The sequence below is a fragment of the Lolium perenne genome, chromosome 3, assembly GCF_019359855.2.
Source record: "Lolium perenne isolate Kyuss_39 chromosome 3, Kyuss_2.0, whole genome shotgun sequence".
In the NCBI taxonomy this organism is placed as follows: domain Eukaryota; kingdom Viridiplantae; phylum Streptophyta; class Magnoliopsida; order Poales; family Poaceae; genus Lolium; species Lolium perenne.
Window position 1 is genome coordinate 125,539,609 of NC_067246.2, and position 19,551 is coordinate 125,559,159.

At 46.3% G+C, this 19,551-nt stretch overlaps 3 protein-coding genes across 3 annotated transcripts in view; 1 reads left to right on the forward strand and 2 right to left on the reverse strand.

Annotated features, from left to right (window-relative positions):
* LOC127339603 (BTB/POZ and MATH domain-containing protein 1-like) overlaps positions 1–1,450 on the forward strand; it is a 29,574-nt gene extending 28,124 nt beyond the window's left edge. Inside the window, exon 3 of the mRNA XM_051365434.2 lies at positions 1,136–1,450. Within this exon, the coding sequence (XP_051221394.1) occupies positions 1,136–1,440 (305 nt within the window). The 3' untranslated portion in view covers positions 1,441–1,450. The remainder of the gene's footprint in view (positions 1–1,135) is intronic.
* Positions 1,451–6,616: 5,166 nt separating this feature from the next.
* LOC127342305 (uncharacterized) lies at positions 6,617–9,690 on the reverse strand. The gene is made up of 2 exons (XM_051368238.1): positions 6,963–9,690; positions 6,617–6,882 (listed from the first exon to the last, which is right to left on the reverse strand). Exons 1-2 carry the CDS (start codon positions 9,561–9,563, stop codon positions 6,808–6,810), a joined length of 2,676 nt encoding a protein of 891 aa, XP_051224198.1. The 5' UTR covers positions 9,564–9,690; the 3' UTR covers positions 6,617–6,807.
* Positions 9,691–13,164: 3,474 nt separating this feature from the next.
* On the reverse strand, positions 13,165–17,945 carry LOC127342306 (syntaxin-22). The gene is made up of 7 exons (XM_051368239.2): positions 17,583–17,945; positions 16,907–17,000; positions 15,391–15,530; positions 14,418–14,492; positions 13,924–14,081; positions 13,709–13,809; positions 13,165–13,593 (listed from the first exon to the last, which is right to left on the reverse strand). The coding sequence occupies exons 1-7, from the start codon at positions 17,771–17,773 to the stop codon at positions 13,528–13,530; spliced, it is 825 nt and encodes a 274-aa protein (XP_051224199.1). The 5' UTR covers positions 17,774–17,945; the 3' UTR covers positions 13,165–13,527.
* Positions 17,946–19,551: the final 1,606 nt, after the last annotated feature.

The window sequence follows — 19,551 nt, forward strand, 5'->3', positions numbered from 1 at the left end:
GTAAACCTGTACGTACCCTTTGGTACCCCTATATATATGAGATAGGCCACGCCCCAGAGCGTTGAGCCAGTTCCTCCCAAACCCTCATACGTTAACAGTTCGTGCCGGATTCGCTCCGTGACTTCACGCGGGGCGGCCGCTGGTACCACGATGACCCACCGCTCAAACCGATGAGCGGCCCCAAGTTTGAGGCGTGGCGCGCCGAGTGGGAGCGCCAACGCCGGGTGGCCGAGGCATGGAGGGCGACCATCGGGAGCACCAGCGGCGGAGGTGCTCCGCTCGCCGGCGAGGAGGAGGAAGACGAGGACCAGGACCCCGCCTTCTTGAAGGCGATTGAAGAGTCCCTCAAGGACGCCGACGAGAGGAAGAGGGCGGTGGAGGAAGATAGGGCGGCGGCCATCGCCGCCGTGAAGGAGGCGGAGGCGCGGGAGGCGGAGGCGGAGGCCGACGGGTTCATCACGGACCTCTCCGACTAGAAGTCGCGATCCATGATCGCGCATTTTGTACGTAGGTATGTCGATTCCTATGTATGATCGACAAACTGTGAATGAACTAGTTTCTCGGGGTTTTAAATTTACAAATATACGGGGTCAAATACGGGGTCTGCTAGACGGAGCGGTGTATGATCGCGTATTTTTTTTATACGGGGCGAAAAAGCGGCGATATATGGGGCAGAAATATAAGGGGCCGTACCTACCACAATAACCACGGCCAGTGCACTTTCACCAAGCAGGATAACGCTATCAGCTTTGATAGATACGTCGCGAGGGACCAGCTGGAGAAGTCGAGTTATCTCAAGGACGACTGCTTCAGCGTCCGGTGTGACCTCACCGTCTTCGTAAAGGAGGTGCGGCCGTTGGCGGAGCCGCTCGTAGAGGTGCCACCCCCTGTCCTGCCACATCACCTCTGCCAGCTCCTTTCCTCTCAGGAGAGGAGTGACGTGTCGTTCAAGGTTGGCCGCAAAACGTTCGCAGCACACCGGTACGTCCTCTCTGCTCGGTCGTTGGTCTTCAAGGCAGAACTCCTCGGCCCGATGAGAGAGCACGAAGCGAGTTGCATCCGTATCGACGACATGGATGCAGCCGTGTTCCGAGCATTCCTCCACTTCATTTACACGAGCTGTCCACAATGACAGAAGATGAAGTGACGACGATGGCCCAGCACCTGCTCGTCGCGGCCGACAGGTACTGCATGGAGAGGCTGAAGCTTGCCTGCGAGGACAAGCTGTGCAGGCACCTCGACACGAGCACCGCGGCGACGACCCTGGCATTGGCTGAGCAGCACCATTGTCCACGACTCAAGGAGGCCATCTTCGCGTTCCTCTGCAGCTCGACTGCCAACTTGAGAGCAGTTGTGGCGACCGATGGTTACGAGCATCTGACGTCGAGTTGCCCCTCTATTACAAAAGAGCTTGTTGCCAAGCTTGCAGCTGTGCTCTAGATTTATGAGAGATCAGGAAAACGTAGGGAACGTAGGGTGCCTTTGGTAGCAAAGTATATTTGAAGTTTTCTTGGAATACTATGGTTTAAAGAAATACTATAGTTTAACATACTTTTATGTGTTTGGCTCTAACAAAAATTGCAGCTTTGAAAACCATGGTATACAACTTTGGGAAGGAAATTACTGCGGTTAAGGAGATCATGTATCTGTTCGGAGAGGCATCCGGGTTAAGGCCGAACTTCCGCAAGACTACGGCAACTGTCATTAGAGGGAGCGAGGAGGAGAAAGCCAGGGTACAAGCGATCCTGGGGTGTCAGCCCGCGGAGTTTCCGATCAAATATTTGGGTCTACAACTTGCGCTAAGGCCACTCACGAGGGCGCAGTGGATGCCGACCCTGGACAGCGTCGTGCACATCATCCCGGCGCCGGGTTGGTTGTTGGAGGAAGTCGCCAAGTGTATGCGCGCGTTCTTCTGGGCGGGGAAGAAAGAGATCAATGGTGGGCAGTGCTTGGTTGCGTGGGACAGCGTTTGCAAACCGCTCCGGCTCGGAGGTCTGGGGATCAAGAACTTACGGCTGCAGGGGCTCGCGCTTAGAGTGAGATGGGAGTGGCTGCAAAGGACCGACCCTACCAGGCCTTGGAAGGGTCTGCGGATGGCCAATGATCGTCAAGCGGGTGAGGTTTTCAATAGCCTTGCCACGGTTCAGGTGGGGGATGGAAGGCAAGCGCTGTTTTGGAAGGACAGATGGCTCAGCGGCCGGACAGCGGAGGAGGTGGCGCCGGCGGTCACCGCCTTGGTCACAACTAGGACAAGGAACCGCCGCTCAGTCCATGAGGGGCTGACCAACAATGCGTGGCTGGCGGATGTGGCCATGAACCTCACAGTGGAAGGAACTGTGCAATGCATACAACTTTGGGAAGCCATTGAGGGTGTGGACCGGGAGCATACGGAGCCGGACAAGTTCAGTTGGACGGGTGCTAACAATGGGCAGTACACGGCTAAGAGCACCTACAAGATGCTTTGGCAGGGGACACACGAGTACGCTATGTACAAGCCAATATGGAGATCATATACCCCTCTCAAGTGCAAGATTTTTGGCTGGCTTGCACTGAAGCATCGACTATGGACATCTGATCGGAGACACCGGCACGGGTTGCAAGACCAAACATCGGCGTGCTTCACGTGCTTGCAAGAGGAGGATACAGTGGAGCACATACTTGTGCAATGCCCATACGCGAGGCAGACGTGGTTTGAGTGCTTGATTGCGGCCGGTCTCAACATTCGGGAGCCAACGACGGAGAGCAAGTTCGAGGATTGGTGGTCATGCGCAAGGGAGCTGGTGGCGCCGAAGAATAGGCGGGGCTTCGATACGCTCGCTCTCCTTATTGCTTGGTCTCTATGGAAGCAAAGGAATGCGCAGGCGTTTAACAACCAACAGCTGCAGCTCACCGCCCATCAGTTGGTGGAGAGGATCAAGGATGAGTTCGAGCTTTGGAGAATGGCGAGGCTAGGAGGGAGTGAGATCATGCCGCGAGAGTAGGCTTAGGCGTGCGTGGGCGTTCTGGCACATCTGTTTGCAGATGATGCTGGTTTTCTTGTATATGACTCTTTGCTACCTTCTATAAAGATTTGGTACGCCATTGGCGTACCCTCGAAAAAAAGAAAACCATGGTATACTCAAAACTGCTGTTTTTTGAAGTATTGGAAAAAGTGGTCCAATCCTCTTTTTGCAAAACTGATAAAAGGAGGAAAATTGAAGTACTGCTTAGCTGACACTGAAATACTATGGTACTGGTATACTTTGGTTTTGAAAAAACTGAAGTTCCAAACAGAGACTGAACTGAGGGGGTCGTAACAGTTCAGCATAATTTTCTGCAAGCCTTCAAAGTTCAAGCACATCCCCGTGGTACTTTAATATTATTCCCAATGGAGTATATGTCTTAATTTCAAGATTCACGATCACATCCCTATGGTCTATGGAGTGTATGTCCTAATTTCTACAGGTGTACACTGTGTGGACAATTTACTTGTCTTTATTTTTATCAATCAAGTTCGGTCTGTGTGACAGGAACCTCCTAGAGCTTCAAGCACAAAGCGAAACAAACAGGTAGCATATCATCTAGCAATTGTACAAGTACAACACCAATAAACATTTCAATCTGAACAAATGCACTATTAAATGTGTTCAGAACTTTCACCCTGATTCCTGATTCTGTTGGTTTTACTTTTTGTTTTGTTAAAATTCCTCATGTTTATTGTGAGGTTTTGGTCAATATGTTGTCAAAACCTCTATGTTGTTCAAAATATCAAGAGGCGTGGCAGGTGAAAGAATTTCACGATGAAAAAATGGAGGACCCCAAATAAAGATCTGGATGAACAATCATTAGTCTACAAAATTAATAGAGTTGCAAAAAGTCCACTTGGGACTATATGTCACCCATATTCTGCAGAACTGTTTCCAGATGGATCATAATACCTTTTCTAGGAAACTTGGCAAATATATAATTTCATCCTTCTTGACATCTGATTGTCCTTTCTTTGGTTTCTCTCTTATGCCAGTCCTGTAATTGCATGAGAAGAATTGAATGAGCTGTCAAACCTAGTGAACAATATCGGGGCAGTTTGAAATAACAGTAAGCCACAAAAAATTATATGCTGAATTCCCTCTAGAAGACCAATATAATATGTTTTTGTAGTGTAAGCTGCAGGAATGGGTCAAAAAGAAACCAATTGCATGTCCTAACTGTGAAGCTGGTCATCTTGCAATCTTTGCTTCAGTCAGCTTCCAGTCATATCAAGGTGACACTGGCCTTTTCGGTGGTGCTTCATATTTGGGGTGAAAGTGGAGCGGAAATTTACGACTTTTCTGCGGAAAAATGGGAACAGAATGGAAATACGGAAACGGAAAAAGTGAACACCCAATTATGAAGTTCATATCAACTTCAACACCCTGACTATGACATACTGTACAAAATAAGAACAGGACGATAAGGTAAGAAACATGGAACACCAAAAGAAGGGCAATAACCAAACCATCTTCCTCAAAATTATTTGCATTGTACAGATGCAAACAAGCAATTTTCTCGGACCTTTGTGCCCGCCATAGGGGGTGAGCATGCATCTCCATTTCAGTTTACACAAAATTGCTTCAAGATGGATCAAAATACCTTTTCTAATAAACTTGGAAAATATAGAACTTCCTTTCATATACTTCCTTTGGTTTTTCTCTTATGTTCATGCTGTAATTGCATGAGAAGAATGGAATGAGCTATCAAACCAAGTGAACTATACTGGGTCAGTTTGAACTAGCAGTAAGCCAACAAATAAATGTATGCTGAATTCCCTTTAGAAAGACCATAGCATGCTTTTGTAGTGTAAGTTGCAGGAAATGATTAAACGGAAGAAACTCTGAGTCCAACTGCAAGTCCTAACTGTGAAGCTGATCTTGCAATCTTAGCTTCAGTCAGCTTCCAGTAGCGCTTCACATCAACTTAAGCACACGTGATGTCATATTAAAAGAGGAATTGGACGGTAAGGTAAGAAAATGGAACACAGAAATAATCCTCGAAATTATTTGCAATGTAAAACAAGCAATTTTCTTGGGCTTCTGTGCCTGCCATAGGAGTGAGCATCTCCATTGCAGTGTACACAAAATTCAATTGGATTCACATTCCAAATCTGGGAGATTTACGTTTAACTTGTATTACTTTACATGTACAATGTTCAGATAATCTACATAATATTATATTCTATGTACAATGTTCAGATGATCTATTTGTATTATTTTATATGTACAAAATTGAGTTCATAGTCCCTATGTACAATGTTCACGTGTGTGACAGGAGGTAAACTGAACCATTTGTGTAACAGCCAATAAATATTTAAATGGGAAACCAGTAGTATTTATATTTAACTTCAAGTATCATATAATTTTGCCCGTTTATATGACAGCCAATAGACATTTCACCCTTAACATATTTACTATCGAATGCTGGGAATTTTTATCCAAACTATGTTGGTCTTATGTTCTTTTGTCAGATCTTTTGTTTATTGTGAACTGTGAAGCCCTACATAGATTGATTTTGTGTCAAAGTTACACATAGGTCACAATTTCTTGAGGCACAGTGTGAATATGCACAAGAAAAATCACATGCACCAAGTAGGGTGAGTCCAGACAACAAATGAAGAATGGAGGATGACAGTTTATGATTTGGAAGAACACCCAGAAGTCTTTGAGATCAATAACAGTGCATGAAAGCCCACCTTGATCATAAACTGAAAATATTCAAACCTATATTCAGAAAAAACAGTTCCAACATTGATCATGATACCTTCTCTACTAAACCCTATCAAGTATTCAAATTCATCCTTCCTCGGCTTTGATACCCTTTCTTTGGTGTTTTCTTTATGTTAGCCCTGTAACTGAATGAAGAGTCAACTGAACAAACTGGATGAAAAATCATCTGAACAAACTGAATGAATCGTCAAGCAAAGTAAATTACTAAGCTTACAACATATTTTGATTGGTTAATACAACATTTGACCAACAGTTGTAATTAGTATGCAATTTATGTGAAATAAAATCTCTATCACTGGATACATGTTAAAAAGTACTTTGACTGATTTTGTAAAAATAAACCACATACTGACGAAGTAATTGTTTGTCAAAATCTTGTCTTGACCAATCAATATACACTCTATCACTGGATACATGTTAAAAAGTACTTTGACTGATTTTGTAAAAATAAACCACATACTGACGAAGTAATTGTTTGTCAAAATCTTGTCTTGACCAATCAATATACACCCTACATTTCGAAACAGAGGGAGTATAATGGGTCAATTTGAGTGAACACTAAGCCGAAAATGCTGAATTCCATCCAGAGTTAAAATAATGCATTTTTTCAGTCTAAAAACAGAAAAGGATAACTAAGAAGACCTCAGAATGCCACTATAAACGAAAACTGTAAAATGACCATGATTATCTTGTTCTTGCCTTCTTTGCGCCAGGCAACCTCCTGCCAAATCAAGGTGACGGTAGGCGCTTCATAATAACTCCAGCACTCCTGATATCATACAAAATAAGAAGAGGGAGAAAAGGTAAGACATATGGAATTGAAGAAACAAGGGGAAAAACCTAAGCAGCTTCCTCAGAGTTATTTGCAATGCACAGGCTCAAACAAGTAATTTTGGGCAATTTTATATCTGCCATAGGCAGGGAACATGCATCTCCACTTCAATGTACACAAAATTCAGTTGGATCTAGACTATAACTCTATGGGGCATTTCTTCCTACATAAAGAAGAAAGAGCCTATCGACACATCATACTCAGTACATTTAATCTTAATCATTAGCAAGCGGCAACTCATGTAGAATATTTCTTCAGAGCTCTATCCACCCTGACATCGAAGGGAGTTGAGTATGCTTTCAGCTTTCTATCCTGCAGCAATTAATTAAAATAAGTACATCATCCCAAAATATCAAGATGTATTACTTCATTGACTTAAATGTTTACTTCACCTCTCTATATTTGCTTGTAGTATTGGGGATTCCACTAGATCCTGAATGAACTCTGGAAGAACAGTGCACACCACCCTGATCCTCCTGGCCCCTGTTTTCAGAAGAAGCATGCTTCACACTGTCCCTCCCCTCTGGTGAGTCGTCCTCCGATGCTCTCGCAGCACCTTTTACTTCTCTATCCTCACCATCATTCACTGCCATCGCAATCTGCAGATTCCCGGCTTGCTCTATTGGCACATTCACCTCATCTTCCTCTTGTTCCCCCTTGGCGTCCTTCTCAAGAACATTGTTCCTCGCACTAGTCCTTGTAACCCTTCTGCGGCCCCTTCCGGATGCTGTCTTTGGAGGCAGGGGCGGAGGAGCGATCACCGTGGAATCTTTCTTCCTCCCGGCATGGCATGCCACCACTGCATCCTTCTTCTGCCCCCTGCGGCGCGTCACCCTGATAGCATCCTCCTTCTCCTCATCTTCCTTCTCTGGCTCAGGGGGGTCTATGGCTTTCTTCTGCCTGCCTCGGCGAGGCGCCTCTGAAGTTTCCTCCATCTCTACAGTGAGCTGCACTGCAGCCGCATGAGCCACAGTGTTCGAAGCAGAAAGCTTAGCCCTGGCCCTCCCTTCTGGCAGTTCCTCCTCTAATGCCTTCACAGTCATACTAGCCCTTGTAACCCTTCCCTGGCCTCTTGTGGAGCTCGTATTCAGGGGAAGTGATGGAGGGGCGACCAACAATGCATTCTTCTTCCTCCCGCCACGGCGGGTCAACGCCGGGGCACTCTCCTCCTTCTCGTCATTTTCCTTCACTAGTTCAGGCAACGGAGGGGCAACCAACAATGCATTCTTCTTCCTCCCGCCACGACGTGCCAATACAGGGGCACCCTCCTCCTTCTCAGTATCTTCCTTGACTAGTTCAGGCTGCTCCGCTACCTTTTTCTGCCCTCCACGGCGCGTCAAAATAGTGGTCTCTTCCATGCCCTTTTCTGGTTCAAGCTGATCAGCGGCCTTTTTTCGCCCGCCACGGCGCGTCGCCACCGTGGTCTGCTCCACGTCCTTCGTTGTTTCAGGCTGCTCGGCGAGCTTTTTCTGCCTGCCGTGGCCGCGGCGTGTCACCAAAGTGGTATCATCATCTTTCCCTGGTTCTGACTGCTCCATAAACACTTTCCGCCCGCCACGGCGTGTCACCACGGTGGTCTCCTCCCCGTCCTTCTCAGGTTCATAATGTTCCACAACCTTCATCCGCCTCCTGTGGCAGTTTACCTCTGCAGCCTCCTCCATCTCTCCAGTGGGCTCTGCTGCGGCCGCATTGGCATCATTGTCAGAAGCAGCATGATGAGCATTGTCCCTCCCTTTTGGTATTTCTTCATCCTTTAATGCCTTTGCAGTATCTTGTAGTTCTACCCCTCCATCCCCAGCTGCCACCTTAAAACCCTTCTGCTCCTCACCACCCTTCACCGCAGTCGGAGACAGCAGGTTCACTGTCTCCGCTCTTGACGCAGCCAACTCGTTTCCTCCCTGCTCCTCCTGAAGAACGGTGGTGCTTGCAGTAGCCCTTGTACCCCGCCCCCTGACAGATTTCGGTTTTGGAGGCAATGGCGGAGGGGCAACGGTCGCCACATTCTTCTTCCTCCCTCCGCGGCGTGTCACTGCAGGGGCATTCTCCTCTTCCTTCGGTTTAGGGGGCTCTGTGACGCTCCTCCGACTGCCGCGGCGCGTCGGTACCATGACCTCCTCCTTCTCCTCATCGTCCTTCTCTGGTTCAGAGGGCTTCGGGGCCTCCTTCTGCTCACACTGGCGTGGTGCCTCTGCAGTCTCACCCATCTGCCCCGGAGCCATCTTCTTCCGCCCGCCCTGGCGCCTGGCCACCTGGGGCTTCTCCTCCACCACCACTGCCCCTGCGTCCGGCTCTTCCTTCTCCACTTCGAGGGGCTCACCCACCGGAGGCCCTTTGCTGCGTGTGCCACGGCGGGACACCGCAGGGGGCTTCTCCTCCACCACCACTGCCGCAGCGTCCGGCTCTTCCTTCTCCACTTCGAGGGGCTCAGCCACCGGAGGCGCTCTACTCCGTGCGCCACGGCGGGTCACCGCAGGGGGCTTCTCGTCCACCACCACTGCCGCTGCATCTGGCTCTTCCTTCTCCGCTTCGGGAGCCTCGGCCGCTGTCGCCGCTTTAATATTCCGTCTCCCGCGGCGGGTCGCCGCAGGGGGCTTCTCGTCCACCGCCGCCGCCGCGTGGCGCGAGGTGGGGTTGGCGACAGGGTTCGGATCCGAATCGGGCGCGATGGAGACGGCGAGCACGGTGGAATCCCCGACCTTGATCGTGTCCCCGTGGGAGAGCGGGGCGGGGACGGAGGGAACGAGGGGCGCGCCGTTGAGGAGCGTGCCGTTGGAGGTCCCGAGATCCGAGACGGCCCACCCGGCGGCGCCGGGCGGCGGGAGGAACTCGATGACGAGGTGGTGCTGCGACGCGCCGCCGTCGCGCACGGCGAGATCGTTGCCCTTGACGACCCGGCCGACGCGGAGCGCGGCGCCCGCGCGGCACTGCCGCGTCTCTCCCCGGCGTGGCCCCTTCTCCACCGCCACGGTGAGCACCGGCGGCGGAGCGGCCATGGAAGAGGGGGGGAATCGGAACGGAACGGATCTCTTTGTTTTTTCTTTCTTCCTGTAGGTGAGATTTCAAAATGTGTGTGGGGAATCGGAGGGTTTGGGTTTATGGAGCATTTTGCGGGGAGCGGTTGCTACGCAAATTAGAAAACGAGGGGCTCGACCGTTGCTTCTGGGATTGGGATTTGGGAGACATTCTCAAAGCATGAGCAAATGCCATATGGCTGGATTTTGAAATTTTATATCCGCGATGACGCTGATGCATCGACTGCTAGGTTTCAAACTTACTTCATCTGAATCGGTTTAACAGGCGCACACACATAGTTTAAAAACTTGCTTTGACCATTATTTTAGTTAATAAAATATATAATATATGCCATAATAATTATATCATTTAAAAGAATGAATATAAATCTATGTATGTATAGATTTTATAGACATACTATTTATAGTTTGTTGATTAAATTAATGGATAAAGTTTGTCTTAAACTGTGCGCGTCTGTTAAATCGATCCAAAGAAGAAAAAAATTCAAAACATTAAAAGTATTAAAATATATGTCAGACTAGTCATACGAACTGAAAGTTGTTTGGTCTTTATATGCTCAATATTCTGTATATACTACTTCCTCCATCTATAAATAGATATCTTACATTTGTTTAAATTTGAATATATGTAGATATATCAAAATTTGTATCTACATACATCTAAATTTAAAAAATCTAAAACATCTATTTATGAACAGGGGTATTAAGATTATTTGGTACACAACCAAGTGAACCTTTTGTGTGAACACCAATTAAAACTTTGATTACTCCCACCGTCGCACGGAAGTTATCAGGAGGTTAGAAGGAATGTAAATTTACATGGACTTGGATTGATAATTGTTACATATATTGTGCTCATCTTGGAGCATCTCCATCGGCGAGCCCAATAGCGTCTCCGATAGTTATTTCAGATTCAGCGGTAAAATTGGACTCACATCGGTGCGCCCAATAAAGCGCCGGCACCGTTTCGACCCCAATAGAATCGCTGGTAACCCTATGCCGGCCCCCTTCGTGCGGGGTGCAAATCGGGAGTGCCAGCACCCTTGCCCATGTAGAAAAATGCCCGCGGGACCCTTCTGCGAGCCAAACGCGTGTGTTTCCCCCATCTCCTACCCCGCCCCGTCCGCCTCCTACCCTTCTGGGTCACCGTCGTCGTCGCCTCCCCCGTGGTCGCCTTCCACCCCGCCTGTCCAGAAACCACTGGCCATCGAAACCGCCGGCACGTGATCTTAGCGTCTAGCCTCCTCACTGGCATTAGGAGGCTGTCACCACGATCGTCCTTTCGTCCCGCCCGCAAGGTGTTCGGAGGATTTCCGTGATGGACAACGACTACGAGATGTTGACGCAGCTGTTCATGGAGGAGGATAACACTGCCGTTGTCCAGTGGCACCAGCTGCAGCTGATGCTGGCGAGCCTCCTCCGTCCCTGCCAACCCATTGTGGCTTTGGTCGCGCCTCGACGCGGCGGTTCAAGGGTTGGCAATAAGAAGAACAGGAGCAGCATCATCAAGCCGGCGCGTTGCTGCTTGACTCCGACTACTTCACCGATGATGCAACTCACACGCTGAAGGATTTTCGCCGCCAATTCCGGATGAACAACAATCTGTTCATGAAGATTGCTTCGACGTCAGAGAGTACGACGACTACTTCATGTGCAAGCAAGATTGCACCGATATGTGGAGCTTCTCCTCAATCCAGAAGTGCACTGCTACATTGCGTTGTCTTGCATATGGAGCTCCCCCAGATGCAGCCGATAACTACCTGCGCATGGCGGAGTCGACATGCTGCAAGACTATCTACAGGTTTTGCCGAGCTGTCATAGAGGTGTTTCTGGAGATTATTTGAGAGCACGACGACAGATGATACAACTCGGATCATGGCACAAAATGTCGCTCGAGCGTTTCCTGGGATGCTCGGAAGCATCGACTGCATGCATTGGGGTTGGAAGAATTTCTCTTTTGTTTGGCAAGGGATGTACAAGGGGCATAAAGGTTAGTGCAGTGTCATTCTTGAGGCGGTGGCAGACTATAATCTCTGGATTGACATGCTTTGTTTGGCATGGCAGGAATCCACAATGGTATCGATGTGTTGCAGCGCTCTCCGGTGTTTGCCAGGATAGCTAAGAAACAAGCTCCTGCCGTGAACTTTGAGGTTAACGGCTATGCATACAATAAAGGGTACTATCTAGCCCTGGTATCTATCCAACATATGTTACATTTGAAAAGACAATCCCTAATCCACCGTTGAGAGATGGATGCTTATTTTACGACATGCCAGGAAGCATCTCGCAAGGATGTTGATCGGGATTTTGGTTTGCTCCAGCAACGTTTCGTGTTGTCAGGTACTCTGCTCTCACTTGGTCGGAGTCTCAGATGTGGGTGGTGATGAACGCTTGTGTGATCATGCACAACATGATCATTGAGAGCGAGCGTGACACACCAGTAGATGATGATCAACCATTTGATTATCAAGAGCCTCGTGCTTAGGTTGAGCATGTACCCCAAGAGTTTGTGGCTCCCTTGACATGCATGTAGAAATCTAAGATGCAAATATTCATACTCAACTTCAGGTGGATCTGGTTGTGCATATGTGGACAAGGAGAGGAGCCGCCAACACATGATTTAAAATTTATATTATTATATAAATAATTTCATTTGTATTTGTGTTAAACTATATTAAACTATTGTATCAATAATTATTATTTTGCTAAAATTTAAATTGTTGTATGAAAAATATGGAGAACGGCGGTAAGGAGGATGATGTGTGGGACAGCCGTCTCTATAGTTCGGGAGGCCGTGCCCGCGTTTCCCATAAATACGTGTCGGCATCCCTCGTAAACACGTGCCCGGCGCACCTTCTTGTACATATATACCCTGTTCATATTATAAGACATGTATTGGCAAACCAAATTAGTTAGGAGGTGGCGTTTTGGCTCATAGGAGCAAATGCTTCCATTATACAAAATAATTAAAAAATAATTTTAAAAATGTCAAAAAAATCTGACATAAATTTTTTGGGGTACATCGTGACATTCTTTGTTAGTTCACAAGTTTTCATGGAGAAACAACAGTTTATGTGGCGTGTGCAAAAAAGACAAAAAAAAATATCCTGTACATAGTCGTGTAGCCACAAATTTTTTTAGTTTCTTTTGAAAACTTGTGCACGAATATAAAATGTGTAGATGTACATGAAAAATTTTACTTTAGAATTTTTTGACACTTCAAAATATAGATTCACATAGTGAGAGCAAATGCTCCCATGAGCCAAAGTGAATATCCCAATTAGTTTACCAAAACGTCTTACAATATGGAACAAAACAATTTGTGCATACTGACGACGGAAACGAGTTCAACCACTGTCTAAGATCAGAAAAATGCTGTGGCGCACAAATTATCTAGGTCTAGTACTTACTCAAACTGTTAAGTAACTGGGCGGCCCCTCATTTTATCTTGAGCTTAGTTAATTACTACTATAATGTAACTATTGTTTAATAATAACATACAGCATGATGGCTTTCCCATGAAAAAGAATTAAGAGAACTCAGAGTAACAAGTCATGACAACTTAAAGATAATCAGTATCACATTTGGTATAAAGAAATTCAGAATCGCTTCTTACCAACTCGAGAAACTTCAAACCCATGTGATATAAACTAACCTCCGCGTTCTTACAGCACTCACTCAGAGATACTACATCACAGATATTAACAGGGCGAAACAATGAGCTAGACTCGAACGAGCGAGTATACTTGATTACTTATGTAAACCACGCAACCCAAACACACACCATTACCACAAACACCACCATATCACAACCTCCAGGAGGAGACCTAGATACATTCCTGACTGCACAGCAAAATTAAATTATGAAGGAATTCGCCGCGCTAGGCTTGACCAGATTTTGGAGCACCAGGTGTCTTCCAGATTGCTAGGCTGCAAGGACTATTATCACTATGAGCAGCACCACCCCGAAAATAACCATTAACAGGCATATCTGCAAAAAGGAAATCAGGGGATCAAAGATTAAGGAGACTGAAGATATTCTTTTGGCAAACGAGTGGAGAATGGACATTGAGGATGTTAAACAAGGAATGGGCTCCAAAATGTACCAGAGAAGAGTTCGACTTCTGAGTTTTAGCAGCTTTTGAAAGCTGGCCTTTTGCTTGTGCAGTCGCAGCAACAGAATTGTCAATGTGAGAGTCTATGTCATCTGCAGTACAGGAGGAATAATACAATCAGAAAAACAGTGGGAAAATAAACAGTATCGTACTTTAACTTATTGAAATGGGTAGTCTCATATATCAGATGAAAAGGAATCACACACCAATCATTGCTCCTTGATCATGGACTAGCACAGCAAGATCTTTGAAGATCTCGTTTACTTCACTAATTTGGTCTTGAATCTCTTTTATTCCCTGGTCCCTCTCCTCAATAACGGCCTCATTGAAGACGATTTCATTATCCAAGAAAACTAACTCTTGCCTACAGTACAACAAAAAGGTTAAATTTACCTTACTTCAGATATTAAATTATTACGCATAAGCCATAAACATAAGAAGGCTCAAATTCTTGACCAGCAAATACATGGTACATGTGTCCAGGCAACTCCATGAAGTTACAGAGATGCAAATAAGTATAAACATAAGAAGGCTCAAATTCTTGAACGGCAAATACAGGGTATATATGTCCAGGCAACTCCATGAAGTTACAGAGATGCCTCTCTCACATTTACAACAAGAAAACAAGAAAACAGAACCCACAGATGTATACACAGTAACACGTTCAATAAAACAGATATGAACAATATTGTTAACTCACCTTCTTGATTCTAGAAGCTGTGTGCGCTGTTCAGCCAACCTATCAGCACCGTTGTTCACTTCAGTTGAGTTATAGCTGCAGAGATTTATTAATACTAGATTAGACCTTTGGAAACTATAGTAATGGAATTTGTTTACACTAGCTAAAAGAAATAATTAGTATTAATTCCTTAAGAGGTATAGAGTTACAAAAATAAAAAAATGAGAATACAATACTTCTAGACGGTTGTTTATCATGTGAGGACAATGACAAAACAGTGCAGAGAAACTTCTACTACAATAGACCACCATGTCAATGGATAACATGGGCAAATAAGATCTACTACCACCGTTCCATAATATAAGACTTTTTAGAAAGCTAAAGGGCTAAAGGCTTATATTTCGGAACAGAGGTAATAGTGTGCATAGCAATCCTATAAAAATGGACCAGAACATACACTTCCAGGTTTAGGTTCATGACATGGTTGTATTAGTCCTCTATTGTTCACATAAATTTCAATACAGTGTCCCAGAAGATGCCACGGAGGCATGCAAAGACTGTAGAGAGCCAAATCATTGAAAAACGAAATGTGTGCAATTGCAATCAAGTGCTACAAGGGAACAAATGTAGTCCTGCAAGGGAATCCAGTCGAGTTCACTTGCATATTCCTGTACTTGGCTGATCAATATATTATTTCATTAATTAGACCGCGCTATTAACTAACGCATCTTTGGTCGGATTTGCTCCAGATGCTTATGTATCTAGACACGTTTTAGTGTGCATGTTCGCTCATTTTGGAAGAAAAAAAGAATTGTGTCACTTAATTTGGAACATAGGAAGTATATAAAAAATTATACAACATGATGTGGCTTGATTAGACTATTCTAGTACCAAAGGTTAATGCACTAGCTAGAAAAGAATATACAGTATGCACTCCTAAAAAGAGCTCCTTTTATTTCAAAGCAAAAAAGGCAGCTCGCCTGAGTAATATTACCTCTGTGGTAAACCCGCTTGAGTAATAAAAGGTGCATATGCAGCTTCTCTCTCTACCGCTAACCGTTGAGCTTTCTGGAATTCTTTTAGGACTGCCTGGAAATCCTTCGCTAGCTTTGCGTCAGCAATCTTTTTGGTAGCCTGTAGTTTAATTAATGCATGGTCAGAAACGCATTATGTAGAGAGTAAACCACCAGCACGTATGAAACAGAAAAACACAACCAAATAACAAAGCCATAGAGGAACAAAGATTCCAAGATGGAAAACTAAATCCAATTAAGACCAGAGTAGCCGGAAACAGGGGTCAAACCGCGTCCCAGGAACCAGGGTTGTCAACCCAAATCAAGGGTCCAGGTCAAAGTCTAGATCGAGAAGGTTCGGTGACCGAAACGTGACCCCAAAAGAATCGATGGGGCGCAGCCGATTGAGCCCAGACAGGCGAACGCGGGGAGATGAGTAGACCCCCAACCCCAAATCCCTCACCATCCCACTGGAGCTTTCTTTGATGGCAGAGGTGAGCAGTTGCTTGAGAACATGGAGCAATGGAGGTGCGGCCGTTGAACAAGAGAAGGAAGAAGCAGTGGCGGCGGGCTCACGAATCCAGGTTCTGAGTTGAGTTAGGGAAGGAGAATGAAAAAGGCAGGTCTAGTGGGCTATTGGGCTTTAGTGGACTTCAGGGATGCACGTAGAGTACCATGAAAAGGCAGTTTTTTTTCTCTTTTCCTCTGAAATAGTTTTGTGACAGGGAGCATCAACCCAGACTATTCGACGCTGTTTCTTCGGGGTCGCATCCCGTGACCCAAAATAACGTCCCTAAAACAGCACCCCTCTTTGACCCTTGATTTCAGCCACAGCAATCCTAGTCCCGCATTCACATTCCTCCACCCTACCGACCCAGAATTCTGGCAACTATGAGTAAAGACGCCATATAAGAGAAATGTGGGTGGCATATTTGGTCTTATATTCATGATTCCAAGAGTTGCTCGTAAATTTTGTCATAGAGGGTTTGCCACCATGCAAGAAAATAGAATGACTGAGCATGTTAAGAATGAAGGAAAGGCTTGCTATCGATGAAAGGAGCTGATTTAATTTTTAATTTCCTAGTGCATTAGTTAAAGACTTTTATTTCAATTTGTTCAATAAGAATACCATGACTCTCAGGGTACACGAATTGGACAGGTTAATTACCATAAGCCCATAATTGAACTCTAAGATCAACATTACTTTCATACCTACTTGCAAGTTGCAAATAACAAAATTAATGAAAGTTATCGGTCCTGTTTAGGGAAGATAAGAACCAAAGAGAAAATCATTTAATTTAGTTGATTTTTTTTAATAAACTAAAGGTGATACGAAAGCCATAGTATACTTATATGAAACAAAAAGATGCAAGTGCTAACTTCAACACGAAGATCCGCATACAAGTACACAAGTAGAAGAAAAGAAGAAACAATTGAGGTTACAAAGATAACTCAAACAGAGGTATACAGGTGTACAAGAAAGTGATAGGCACATACGCTAACTTCGACACGATGATCCGCGTCGCTCGCTTGTTTAAGCTTCTCGGATGTATCCCTGACCAGCTGTGTTATGTTTGTCCGCGTCTTGTGTCTGCAGGCAACAGCAAACTGGTAGTTAGTCGACCAAGCGAACTAATCGGAACCATCAAGTTAAGTGGAGCCAGGTTTAGCGAAGTTATGAAATTACGAACTGAAAGATGGCATGGCCAAGTTACAATAGATGGCCATGTTATAATAGATGAGTTAAATCACACCGGTTTCGTCAGAACAAACAGGCACTAGAACATTTCAATTCATCTAGCGCGTATGGGCTGATTCAGCGATTTGCCCAATTAGACTTGTGCGCAAAGGCTAACAGGCAGACGTGAACCTGAGGCGCGGTAATAACAATAATAATCACCAAAGGAAATTGATGGGGGAAATTAAGCCGTACGCAACCCCCGACTGACAGATATCGATTGGCACAGCACGCGTCCATGAAACAGGCATACCCTAATTGGGGATCAGACTCGGGCCGCGGAAGAATTCTCCCCCAAATTCTTCCGCGCACGCATCCAAAATCGTCACGGCGCGCTGCCCGGGATCGCAGAATTCGTCCCCTAATCGACCGAAAACCGTAGAGAGGGGAGGGGGTAGGTAGGGCGATGAGAGGTAGGGTGAGAGGGCGACGTACATCTTGTCGCGGAGGTCTGGCGTGTCCTTTGGCGTGCCGAGCGTGTTGACGAGGCGCTGGAAGGTGGCTACGGCCGTGTTGATCTGGAAGACGCCGGAGGCGACGGCCTGCGACGCGCCGGCGCCGGGCCCCGCCGGCCGGGCGGCCTTCCGCTGCGGCCCGCGGCCGGCCTCCAGGTCCTGGAAGCTCATCCCCGCGCCCCTGGCGAATCGATCGATCGATCGATCGGCCTGCCTCCCGGCGAAATTCCGGGGAGAATTTGTCAAGGTCGCGGGCGGCCGGGCGAAAGGGGAATTCGCTGGCTGGCTGGCTGGGGCTGCGTGCCTCTCTTCCCTCTTCTCTGGGCTGTCACGGTTTTGGTTTTGGTCTCGTGGAGATTCCGGAAGGAACTCGCTCGGCCCTCCTGGGATGGTAATTGTGCTGCGCTGGTGCTGGGACCGGGGCCGAGTCAGGACACGTCGGTCCAGTGGAGCTGCTTTTGTTTTTTTTTTTTGTTGGGGCGCGGCGCGTTCCGTTCACGCGGTCGCACACGCCGGCTAGGGGAGCCGGTGAGGACTGACGAGATAGTTGACAGGTCCGGCGAGTTAATTAGCGTGTTAGCCATTGTTTACGTTTCATCACGCAAGTCAATTTGTGTGACACGCACAGTTAAAAACTAACACTCCGTGTTTTCTTGTTGCAATTTTTTGTTTTTGCGTAGGTTCAATTTTATTCATGACCCACCGAACCGAGTACGTGCTTAAGGAGAGAGAACATTGACACGCTATCTACCACATGCGTAAATTTCATTTATCTAGGATGCAATGCTTATATAATCAAGCATGTGCACTTACTCTTTTTTAATATGTTGGTGCCTACTCAAGCACCCATGCTTCCAAGTAGCAACCAATATTTTCTTTTTGTGTGGACGCGGTTAGTTCATGTGCAATTTTCAGTGAGGTTCTAAAATTGACCTAGATCTAATTTAGATCTTGGTCGATCTAGAACTAACAAAGGGCTTCTCATTTCCTCTCTTTCCCTCTCTCTCTCCTCTCTTCTTTCCAGAGTAGCCTCATCTGCTCCAGCTCCTCTCTCTCTCCTTCCTCCGGTGGCCTCGTCGGCCGGAGTGGAGGACGGAGAGGAGGCCGGCCTCCCTCTGTGCGGAGTAGTCTAGGTTTTCGTCGCCTTACCCATGTGGAGAATGGCTTCATGCCGATAGTTTGTGGCGGACCAGATCTGGGATCTAGGGTTCTTCTTTCTTGCTGCCATGCTTCTCTGGTCGGAGCTGGTAGTGGAGGAGAAGACCGTCGTCTCTTTCAATAAAGTTGTGATCTAGTTCGGTGGCAGATGGAGAGGTGGAGCTCCATCTCGTTTTCTTCTCCTTCCTGTCGTGCTGCGAGGGGAGATGAGGCGGTGGCGTTGTGATCTTCTTCAGATGGCACTGGCCTTTGCTGCGGTGGTGCGACAACTTCGCGCTCAACCACGCGGACGGCATCCACATCCACGCCTCCGCGATCTTGAGAAATTGGGACGGTGCGACGGGAGTTGGCCGGATTCCGACGAGCGTCCTGAAAAATATCTTCCACCAACCGTTTTCCGGTTTACTGTCCCATAAAATGTGTGGCTATTCATGGTTTGCATGGCTCAGTTCATGGAAAAACTTCAAATTTTCTTACGGTTTTTCAAGTTTACAAGATCTTGTTTGGATTTTTTTTCCAAAACCAGATGAATAAGACACACGCGCATTTTAAGATGAAATTTAACCAGAAAAAATTAAGCAACACAATGTTGTTTATATTGTACATAATTAGTATCATTGGATTCGTATTAAAAAACACTTTCTAAAGAGCTAATTTTATACCAACAATTTTTAAATATTAGGAGCAATATTTAATTAGAGAAAAAGCTCGAAAAAGAGAACGCAAATCCTGTTTTTCACCCTTGAACTAAACATGTAGAATTCGATTTTGTATGTTGTTCTGTTAAAAAA